The sequence below is a fragment of the Helianthus annuus genome, chromosome 13, assembly GCF_002127325.2.
Source record: "Helianthus annuus cultivar XRQ/B chromosome 13, HanXRQr2.0-SUNRISE, whole genome shotgun sequence".
Taxonomy (NCBI): domain Eukaryota; kingdom Viridiplantae; phylum Streptophyta; class Magnoliopsida; order Asterales; family Asteraceae; genus Helianthus; species Helianthus annuus.
In genome coordinates this window covers 150,677,360-150,689,879 of record NC_035445.2, presented here as the reverse complement: position 1 = coordinate 150,689,879, position 12,520 = coordinate 150,677,360, and the positions used below count along the sequence as shown (strand labels likewise).

The 12,520-nt window shown below is 31.7% G+C and overlaps 1 protein-coding gene across 1 annotated transcript; it reads right to left on the bottom strand.

The window, feature by feature from the left end:
- Window positions 1-9,042: 9,042 nt before the first annotated feature.
- On the bottom strand, window positions 9,043-11,967 carry LOC110899800 (probable serine/threonine-protein kinase PBL19). Its single transcript, XM_022146691.2, has 4 exons — window positions 11,436-11,967; window positions 10,469-10,729; window positions 10,260-10,382; window positions 9,043-9,541 (listed from the first exon to the last, which is right to left on the bottom strand). Exons 1-4 carry the CDS (start codon window positions 11,778-11,780, stop codon window positions 9,107-9,109), a joined length of 1,164 nt encoding a protein of 387 aa, XP_022002383.1. The 5' UTR covers window positions 11,781-11,967; the 3' UTR covers window positions 9,043-9,106.
- Window positions 11,968-12,520: the final 553 nt, after the last annotated feature.

The window sequence follows — 12,520 nt, the reverse complement described above, 5'->3', positions numbered from 1 at the left end:
CTCCCATCTCTTCATTTCCTTTGTATTATGTAAGAACCCTATATATATAGGTTTCTTTGTATTGCATGATTATATCTTAATGAATAAGAATTCATGTTCTCTTATTCTCCATATTCTTGTTCTGTACATGATCTTTATAGTCTTGTTCTCTCATATTTATTAGAGTTATATATTGGTTGCTAATAGACCGTTGATTTACAACACGTTATCAGCACGATGGTGTTTTTCCGAAAGCCTTGTTTTGTAGCCGCTAGCGACATCACACAAACCCAAATCATCTGTAAGGATTGTAAACACGGTGGTCACTTTTCTGGATGATGTGAAATCCACACCTTGCAAAAGGATGCTCATTTGAGAAAAAAGGTAACCTTATAAAAATCCTCTTAGATTATGATATATTAAACATGTGCATGCCACTATTTGAAATTTTGCATTGCATTTATATATATATATATATATATATATATATATATATATATATATATATATATATATATACCGGACGGCATTTAAAAAGGTAAATAATAAAAAGTAGAATGTATTGTCTAGAAATTAAAGTCAATTGATTTGTCTACTCTAGTGGTTAAAAAAAATAAAATCATATTTTGATTTGAGTTATACTTCATGTGGTGTGGTGTCCTACAGATCAACTCTATTTATTCAAACGAATGGCATATGATTTTTTTTATAATGTATTCTTGTTAATTTAACATAATATTTCATGTTAGGCTGTTTAGAAATCTGTCATGATTAGTATGAATATTTATGTTTGGTAAATGAAGTTAAAATATTATATAAATTTGACGATCCACACTTTGTATTACGGTTATCAAAGTTGCACACTATAATTTTAATATTTATTGTTTTTAATGATTTGGATAGAATCATTATTTTGGTATTATTTGTGAATATACAAGTTAAAAATTCTTAATATGTCCAAATATACTTAATATTATTAATAAAAATCATGAAAAGAGATTTTCCACATATATTGTAATCATCTTTAACAATTTTGTTTTATTTGATCTTACCGTAACCATTGTTATTTTAACTTTTATGTTTATCGGTGTTCATGAATCAGTTTTATTTGATCTTACTGTAACAATTGTTATTTTAACTTTTTATTTATTGGTGTTCATGAATCGAGTGTCATATACGAAGAAGATTGAAAATTAATTGAATCCGGGTGTAAGTATTTTCTCTCTTTTGTTATATACAAAGTTTTTTTGATTGGATACTTGATCAAGGACATAATATATACACTTTTTCTGTTAAACCCTAGGTGAAGTCCCTTTTATTCCTTTAACTGAATTTGCTTGCTTGTTGGCTGTAAAAGAATATAAAATATTAATGTTGATCGTAATTAATTGTTTTCATTAGTCATTGTTAATATATAGCATGCCAAAAGACTTTTACACAATTAGATATAGATGACTTTGTAATTAATTGTTATCATTAGTTATTGTTAATATATAGCATGCCAAAAGACTTTTACACAATTAGATATAGATGACTTTTAAATAAATAAATAATAACTACTAATTTCATATTTGTAACTTCCTTAATGTGTGTTAATTTCATATTTGGATTAATTGTTTGAAATATAAAAGGGTTATAGGTTTTAATACTTCCCGACCGTTTCTAGTTTATCACTAAATGTCAATTGTTATGTTTTCTTTTAATATGCTAGTATACAAATGGGTTTGAAATGTTAGTAAATGATTTTCAAGAAAGTTATATTTCTTAAATGGTAATTATTGTTTTTACATCATTTTAAAGATTTATAAGTCTTGATAAATAATGGAATTGAAATTCAAATGCTATTTAAGGGATCATGAAATAGTAATTGTTACCGTGAAATTTTTAGTTGTTTAATGTAGTGCTAAAATACTTTTTATGTTTCTACTTGAATTATATAAATATGCATTTATGTTCCAAAGAATACTATGAAGTATCTTAGATACGTGCTCCAACGTGTGGTTTGTATGATTATAAATACTACACAAAATTTAAGAAATACAAAAGCTTTTTATGGTGTAGTGCTTTAAAAATACGGTATTACTACAAGATCAAGATTAACAAGTAATGTTATTAATATTTTGATTCAACATATGAATTTGTATTTCATACAAATATTATTTTGTACAAACGTTTTTGGCCTTGTGGTTGATTTCAATGGAGATGATTGAACCATTGATACAATAGAATTAATGAATTTTCTATCTTAAATGATGTTATCAAAAGTGAAAATTTTAATTGGTTACAGGTAATACATATGATTTAAATATTTGCTTTTAAGTGTGATGAATATTTCATAAAGTTTTCATACCAACTTTTTATGTGGTCACATATTGTGAATTGTTTTATGTGGTCACATATTATATTATGATGTCATGTATTATATAATTTGACTTTATTTCATATGTTATCATATACTCATTTGTAGTATTCAATCGATCATCTAAATTGATTTAATATCTCTCATGAAAGGGAATCAAAAGTTTAGACATGACACCCGAGATGTCATACTCCCTAAATCTCATATTGAGTCTGTAGAAGGTCATAAGATGTTAGACCTTATATGATTCGGACATGTAATTACTTTTCCATGGTGTAATGCAAAGAGAAGATTACAAGGTAAAATCGGTTAAAGTAGTTTTCATTTGTCGTTCTCAAATATGCTAAAGTAGCAATATTATGTAACAAGGATAACAACTTTGAAACGATTTCATATCTGTTTGTCCGAACCATGAAACTTGGTTGGTTTACATCATTCATTGAAGTGAATATGCTTATAAGATCTTTGAAAATGTTGGGATGATGGATGTAATTGAGAAACTTATAATGCTGATCATGTTACTAATGAGATCCCGCTATCAAAAGTTGTAAGATAGCCAAGTTAATAATGAAACCGACTATCAAAATTGTAATAATGGTCACAATGAGATTGACAACTTGTAGTAAGGAATTATGGGAGTGATTATAAGAACATTGTTATCTCACATATTATGATATTGATCATAAATCAAAATTTTATTAATAATGCCAATGATCTCTAGATCAAGTGGTGGAGAGCTTGCATTTCTCTTGAGAGATGTAGGTTCGACTCCCACTTGGTGCAGAGTGAGGCATTGGTGGGCAATGATAGGAGACCCAGGGAAACCTGGGTTGGATCCTTGAGCCAAACGGGTTTTACCGGTAATTTCACCGTCGTGCCTACGGGCGGGTGGGTTACCGGGTTTTCCCCGGAATTGGTGGTGGACTCGGGTTACTCTCGGAGTACTCCGTTTGTCCAGTGGGTGCCCCGAGAGTGCTCGGGATTGAGTTTGTTGGCCATTCAAAAAAATTATTAATAATGATTATTTGATTAATTGGCATGATCGGTTAGACCATACCGAGTCGATAATGATGTGAAAATTAATGAAGAACTACAAGATTATTCTTGTTAAGTGCATGCAATATTTGCACTCAAGGTAAGTTAATGATATACCAACTAAAGTATGGTTTAGATCCCTAAATATTTTGGAAATAATAAGGGAATATGTGTATCCCGACATGATACCATTTAGTATTTTGAAATCGATGTATCGTCTAAATGGTTATCAAATCCACAACCTGAAGCTTGTGTGATTGTGGCTTAGCTAATGTGATAGCAAGCATATTAATCCAGATTACTATTGGTTACAAAGCAATGATCATGAGAGGAGCAAAAGTTTATTTAGCTATATGTAATTTTATATATAGTATCATCAATTCACATCAAGCCAATAAGTTATAGTTCTCCCCCATACAGTTGGTTTTTGGTCAGGAACCAAAATGTCTCATCAAAGATTTTAGTTGTGCGACATATATTGAAACTCATCCAGCAAACCGCACAAAGATGAGACTTCTAAAAAGTTTAGGAATATGTTGGGTATAATAATCATCTATGATTGAATACTTAAAGCCATTTGTGAGAAATTTGTTTATGGCTCATTGGTTTTTCACTTTAGTGAATGAATGTTTCCAACATTAGGGGGAGATAACAAGCAGTTGGAAAGTGAAAAGTGAAATGAATTATCATGTCATCTTGATCCTCAGACTATAAACTATGAACTAGAAATTTAAAGTATAATTCATTCACAAATATTAAAGAACAAATTACCAGACAAGTTCAATGACCTAAATAGAGTGACTAAGTAAGTCACATAATCAACTAGTTATGCTCCAGTTATATTTGTGTCCAAGAGGACAACCACATATTTTGTAATGAGTCTATTGCACGCCTGAAGCGTGGTAAACTAGTCGATTCCAATAATAAAATTCCTCGAAAATTGGAGCAAGTAATTAAGATGGTCAAGTCGAGGTTATAATAATAAGATCTAAAGAAGAGACAATAGACATGATGGTTCAAGAAGAACCTCAGGTACCTGAAAATAAAGAGATCTCGATAAGTTGTATCATGTCTAAGATATGTATGGAATCGAAATAAAAATCGACGTCGTTATATTTTTTTTTATATAATGTAGCGCTTAAAATGATTAAATGATGAGGATCAGATTTAAGATCTGCCTATGAATGAATAGTAAGAAATTATTGGCCAAAAAATAGAAAGACGCAAATAAGGCAGAGTTTAGTTCTCTAATGAAATGGAAAGTTTCTAGAACAACAGTCCATACAACTGAAGTTGTAAAATATGTTGGATACAAATGTGTCTTTTACGCGAATCATGTGAAAATCAAATTAAGTGATATAAGTCAAATTTGGTGGCACAAGAATTTTTGCAAAGACTTATGACTGATTATGAGGAGACATATCCTCCCGTGGTGGATGTTTTGACTTTCCAATATCTTATTAGTCTGGTAATATATAAAAGAGAATTGACATGCGTCGTATGAAGGTTATGTATCACTTGATACTAAGTCATATAAAATAAGTTCTCGAGAATATTATGATTGTTATTTAAATTCGGATCTGAATACGTATACATGTTGTATATGTTATTGAATTGAATATAACTGGAACTCCCCATGAGTATCCTAAAGCATTTGAGTGCTTAAGAGGTTAATTGAAACACCTTATGCATGTAATTATTGTGCACCAATACTCCAATAAAGATACATAGAAAATGTGTACCTGGTTATTATGGTATCTCAATGTACACAATGTATAAACATGGTACAATATGGATTTTATAAATGAAGCAAGTGTTTAAGATATCCTTGCATAAAATTAATGAGGAGGTTTGAGTGTCAACACTCCTAAAGAGTGTATGCACAAACATTGTTAGTCAAAGTGGAAAGGAGTATGAGAATGTATATTTATAAAGTTAAAAAAGATAGTATGGACTAAAATAGTCAATTTAAATGTGGTATAATCGACTTACTAATGAGCTCAGCAAAGAGAGAAATACATAAATTGTAGTGAATCCATTTGTTTTCATTAAAAGAACAATATGAGGTTTATGAGTATTCTAATATATGTTGATGATATCGTTGAATCTCCTGAAAAGATAAAAATGAGCTCAATTATTAAAGGAAGAATTTGCAAATTAAAGATGGTATTGCAAATATGTGGCTTGATATGTAGAATAAGCATTTGTATTATTATTATCCATCAATCATAATACAAGATGGTGGACATGTTCATACGCACAAAGCTTATGGTATACATACATTTTATGATGACCAAGTAGTTGGTATAGAAAATGACTCTTATCATCTCCTATCAGGGAAGTAAAGATCATTGGTCCAGAAGTACCATAGTTAAATACGAATTATATATCTTGCTAGTATTTATACACAGACACATGTCATTAAATTCATTGACAAGATATAACTCGCGTATAATGAGGAGATAATGTAACGGGTAAAATATATATTTTTATACCCTTAAGGTACACAAGATATGGATTCATATTTTACTAACCCATCAACAAGTTTGGTTAGTTTTGTAAATGTAACAAAACATATTCATGGATCTTATGGTATCTACTTACAAGTGAAGACAATTAAAATTTCACATGAAGATCATACATCAATGCTCATTGAAGGATTTGACATTAATGGATCAAGCAACATACCAAGCTGCACATCAATGGATTACGAGGTTTGAGCAAGTTTCAAAGAAGCCGGACCTAAGTCACTTATAGGATACATGTAAAAATAAGGGGGAGCATTATACAAGTTGCACTCTTTTCCCCTTAACTAAGTTTTATCCCAATGGGTTTTCTTAGTAAGGTTTTTAATGAGGCAACATGCCTGATCCAAAAGTATCAGGTGGAGAAAATACACGCTGCACTCTTTTTCCCTTAGCTGAGGTTTTGTCCCACTGGGTTTTCCTAGCAAGGTTTTTAACGAGGCAGCAACACCAAGTGTATAATACATTGTTTTCTTTTATTACGTGGATAGTCAAGGGGGAGTGTTATAAATAAACTATATTAAAGTGACTATCCACATCCTAACTCCCATCTCTTCATTTCCTTTGTATTATGTAAGAACCCTATATATATAGGTTTCTTTGTATTGCATGATTATATCTTAATAAATAAGAATTCATGTTCTCTTATTCTCCATATTCTTGTTCTCTACATGATCTTTATAGTCTTGTTCTCTCATATTTATTAGAGTTATATATTGGTTGCTAATAGACTGTTGATTTACAACAATAACTAATATGAGTGGATTAATATGTAATTAGTGTTTAAAGACTAATTTACCCGCATTTTATATTGTACTTTAATGTAAAAATAAATTTCTTAACTTGGGTATCTTTAAGTTATATATAGTACAGATTAAAGGAAAATAAATTTCTTAACTTGGGTATCTTTAAATTATATATAGTATACATAAGCCCTAATCATGGATTTTGAATTTGAATGATTTTAGGAACCTTTTACACCTAAAATATCATTACATTCTATTCTATTGTGATGTTTGGTTACTCATATACGAATAGGATAAATAATTACTTTGTACAGTTTGATAGGCAAAAAAAGACGAATAACGAAATATAATTTATTAGAAACAACAAAAACATAATTTCCTCAACAATAATAATAATAATAATAATAATAATAATAATATATTAATGGTAAAAAATAATAATAAAACATTAATATTAATATAATAATAGGGTAGGGATATGGTAAAAAGTGTCTAAAATGTAAGAAGGGTAAGAAGTGTTTTAAACCATTGGATATTTGATCTAATGGTTGAGATCAATAGGGTATAAAAATGTAAATTGTGTTTTAATTAGAGGGACCTTATGTAAAATTGAAGGGCAATAGTGTCTTTTTCAATGTTTGAAATATGGTAACCATATCATACACGACCAAAAACTCCTACATTCACTCCTTTTTCCTTAAATATAGGAATTAATGATTCACCTTAATTGTAGGAGGTCTTTGTTTGCATATTCGTCATACATTATCATAAAGAGAACTGTAATCAGATTCATGGCGTGGTGTTTTAAAACAACTGGATAAAATTGACTATGATTCAAGTCATGGTGTTTTATCTGGAGACATTGTTCATGGTGTGGTGTTTTAAACATCTATGATTCAAGTCATGGTGTTTTATCAATACACAACATTTCCAGAACATCTATGATTCAAGTCATGGTGTTTTATCAATACAAAATATTCCCAGATTTTAAAACACCATGACTGTGATTCAAGTCATGGTGTTTTATCTGGAATCCAAAAAACATTGTAAATCATCAAACAAACAGACGATTCAAGTCATGGTGTTTTATCTGGAATTCGAGTCAGATAAAACACCATGACTTGAATCATAGTCAATGTCTCCAGAGGTTTAAAACACCACGCCATGAACAATGTATCCAGATGTTTAAAACACCACGCCATGAACAATGTCTCCTGATAAAACACCATGACTTGAATCATAGTCAATATCTCCAGGTGTTTAAAACACCACGCCCTGAACAATGTATCCAGATGTTTAAAACACCACGGCATGAACAATATATGATTAAAAGATGTTGCGATTAAAAGATGATGAAGAAGATAAAAGAATCAGATGTATAATGTTTCCTAAAATTTCTCATAATTCAAAATTCGATTCATCCCTATAAAAACTCATCGCAAGTTTTTTTTTTTTTTTTTTTTTTTTGGCAGTTATCTTTGAAATCAATTAAATGATAAGAAAGTCAAATTACTAGTATACCCTTTTGAATTAATTAGGATAAAGGACACTTGTCCCTCCAAAATTATTTCTCACACTTCTTACAAAAGTCCCACTTTGTACAGGATCCTCTACCTATAATAATAATAATATATTCATTTCCATTCCATGAAGGAATAAAAAAATACATCTTTACCAAGTGATGAAATTCTTATATCTGAAAGGAGTTACATTCTTATGGAATAATCAATTCCATTATAACGTGATAATCAAACATGTTTTCTTTCATTCTATCAGAATGATTTATTCTATTCCACCTTCAACTTATTCATAACAAACGCTGCCTTATATACAAACCACTGAATAAAGTATTGGTATTTGGTGTCACAAATTAACAAACCCTACCGACCACACCATCACCCAAGTTGTAATAACTTGCTTTATATCCATGAATCTACTTATATTTAAAAGTATTTGGTGTAACAAATTAACGAACCCTAGTCATTCCACCATCACCCAAGTTGTAATAACTAACTTTATATCCATGAATCTACTTATTTTTAAAAGTACATTATTTGGGTGACAGCTCATAATCAAATACACTAAATTATTCAACAAAGTGGCCCTATGCATAAACTAGGAATTCGGATATATTGTTTTACTTTCTGAGTTTAGTTGTTTTGTTTTGTTTCGTTGCGGATCCATTAATTATTTTTTGAGGGTGTGAAGGAAAGATTTAACCAAATTTTCAAGGGGTACAGTCAAAATTTTTACCTAAAAATACACTAATTTTTTTTTAACGGGACGTCCGCCCACCCAAACCAAAGCTTGGGTCCGCACTATTTGAATCTCATCCAGTCATCCGTATATGTACATTGCGTATTGCATATTTCATAATTCAGTCATCAAAATTTTAAAATAACTAAAACTAAAACATGATTTCATTTTCATTACCATGTCACAACCTGTCCCTAAGTCTGTAACTAAGCCACACGAGCCATTCTTCGTGTAGAAGGCTCCGGTAACGGTAACGGACTCGTCATTTCTGAAACATCGTTTAACTCCGACTCTCTAATTGTATGTCGTAAGATGTCAACAATCTTACTCATCAGGGGTCGTTCTTCCGGATTCTTTCTTAGGCAACTATCAGCCAGTTTTGCAACCTTTCGGGCAGCGCCATGTGAATATTGATTGTTTAAACGCGGGTCCATAATCATCCTAAACCTCTTGCTATCTACCGGGAACTGTTTCACCCATTCGATAAGTTTTTGTTCAGATTGTGGTAGTTCTATGTCCACCGCCCTTCTGCCTGTTAGGATCTCGTACACTACAACTCCAAAACTCCACAAGTCACTGTTTGATTTAAGATGGCCGGTTTCAATGTATTCAGGGGCAGCATATCCGTATGTCCCGATTGGCTGGAAAATAAAAAATGACATCAAATTAGCAGCCTCTCTTGCCATGAGTTGTTCGTTTAAGTTCAACTCAGCAAATGAACTAACACGAACAATCAAACAAATGGAATTTATTTTTCGTTTTTTTTTTTTTTTTTTGTTAACAACATACGTTTATTAATTCGTTTTCTTTACATTTAGAGATAAACAAACATAAATGGACATACATGAAACATATGAAATATTTAAAAGAATAGCCTATATAACATGATATTAAAGTCAGAAGATATATAATATTTATTTTCTTCGTTTACGCGTTTAGGTATAGTTATTGTATTAAAATATTTAAAGTGAACATTAAACAAGATTTTATGTTCATTTATACACAATATTAAATGCTAAACGAACATATATATATATATATATATTTGAACAACTTATATAATTCAGGAACGTAGACAAATAAACGAAAAGTTTATGTATGTTTGTTCATTTAACTAAACAAACATAAAAAAATGTATGGCCGTTTACTAAATAAACAAACTTTCCTCCGAATGACAATCACAAACGGGTTGTTAAACTTTCGGTCATTTACGACCCTTAAGTGTGGCATGATTGGTTTGGGTGTAAGTTAGTGGTTATGTGGTACAAGTGGATCATGAGTCATGACTTACACATCCAAACATGTGTACAAGTTGTACGCTAAATGAGCAACATGGTATAATATAGTATAAATACTCACCGTTGTAGATACGTGTGACCGGTCCCCTTGTGGTCCTTCTCTAGCAAGACCAAAATCCGAAAGCTTCGCATTAAAGTTCTCATCCAACAACACATTCGACGATTTAAAGTCACGAAAGATCACCTTTCCAAAATACAAATGTCAACAAAATGTTGATTTGCAAAAATGCGAGTGATTTGTAAGTGTAACCATGACTCGGTAACATGTACCTGAACTTCCAAACCCTCATGAAGATAAGTGAGACCCTCGGCCGCACTGAGAAGGATTTTTAGTCGTGTTATCCAAGGAATCGGTGGCATTGCTCGGCTAAAAAGATGGTCTTCTAAGCTCTTGTTGGGCATGTACTCATAAACCAGTAATCTTTGTATCCCTCGTTCTCCATTCGCCGAGCAGTACCCCAAAAGCTTTACAAGCTTAGGGTGATCCACAACACCAAGAAAATGTACTTCTGCTAACCATTCTTTATGACCCTAAATGTTGTGCAATGATAAAACCATAATTATAAAACTAGAATAGTGTTTTAGAACTTCATCATGTGATGTTTCCAAAAATCAAATGAATATATCAACATTGTTAAGAATTGTTTAACAAGGTAATCATTACCATCCTTCAAACAATTGCCGTCACTATACAAGCATTATTGACACACTAACCAAACGCCACTACGTATGTGCGAAAAGTGGTAAAAGAAACACCGTCCACAACCACACCACCCGCCGACCTACCAGTAGTTTCTTTCTGCTCACACAGTACCATCACCGCCACCTACTTATCGTTGTCACCACCACAATCACCAACTGACACAACCAACATCACCACCAGTCAACAACCGCAGCACCAACCACCGTCACCGCCACTACAAGCACAATATCCACCGTCACCAAAGCAGTCAATGACGTCACCATTACCATGGCGGCTGCTACATACCCATTTAATTGTTTTCACCAAAACCGACATTGTACGAACATCAAGAAGATTGACCAAACCCAACATTTACCCCAACGTACGAATATCAAGAAGATAAACTTTATTCTGACTTTATGACAGTTTATATCTGTAGGGCCCGCCGGGCCCGGCCCGCTTTCTAGCTCTATAACATATTTTTAATTTATAAAAAACAAAAATAAATAAAAAAACTCCTGAGATTATGAAAACTGGAAAACACAAATATGTTACCTGCTGGCCATTTCTCCTGAGCTTCTTGATGGCAACCACAAGAGGATCACCATGGCCATCACGAGGTCGAATCGAGCCTTTATAAACGCTTCCAAACCCGCCTTCTCCGATCTTCAACGACCGATTAAAATTATTAGTTGCATTTCTAAGCTCCGAATACGAAAACTTTCTCAAACTGTGACCTCTTTCTTTGTACAACTCAATTATGCTTCGTGATGAGGAGTTTGATCCTGCTGAATTTACCGATGTCGTGGATGTTTTCGATCGATTTCGTTCGACTCTGAGTTCTGGTGAAGATTTAGCTCTTCCCTTTGTTTTGGATGTGAAAATATTGAAACAGTTCATGATTGAAGAACGACCCTGTTGAGGAAGGGATTATTTGGGGAAAATAAGGATATATGTTGGAAAGAAACCTAGGAGGTGGATTGTTGTGATTGTGTGGTGGAGTCGGTTGATGATAGAAACAGCAGTGAGATGGTTTGACAAGGAAACCTTAAAATGTGTAAACTTTAATCGGTAATTTTAATGCATTCTGATTTTCAAACCAGTACATGTTGTATTCACATGTTATATATACGTACAAACACATATATATATATATATATATATATATATGCGTGTATATAGGGGAAGGTTCAAATGAAAACCATTAGTTATTGTGAAAACTCGAAAACTAATTAAAAAAAGCCAAAAAAACATACAATTTTTTTTTTCAAACCAAATTTCGAAGGTTTTTTATATAAAAAAAAAATTTCAAAAAAAAAAAAAAAAATTTTGTGTAGTGCACATATTACACATGTGCACTACACAAAAATTTTTTTTTTTTGAAAAAAAAGTTTTTTTTTATATATAAAAACCAACGATTTTTATTAAAAAAAATTGAAAAAAAAAATTGTGTGTTTTTTAGGCTTTTTTTAGTTAGTTTTCGAGTTTTCGCGTTAAAAGTGGTTTTCATTTGAACCATCCCCCTATTATATATTGGGTATGTTTGGCAAAAGTAGCTGATGGCTGGTGATTGGAAGCTGGTAGCTGGTGGCTGTAAGCTAGTAGCTAGTACTTGTTTTCTAGATATATTTGGTGTTTGG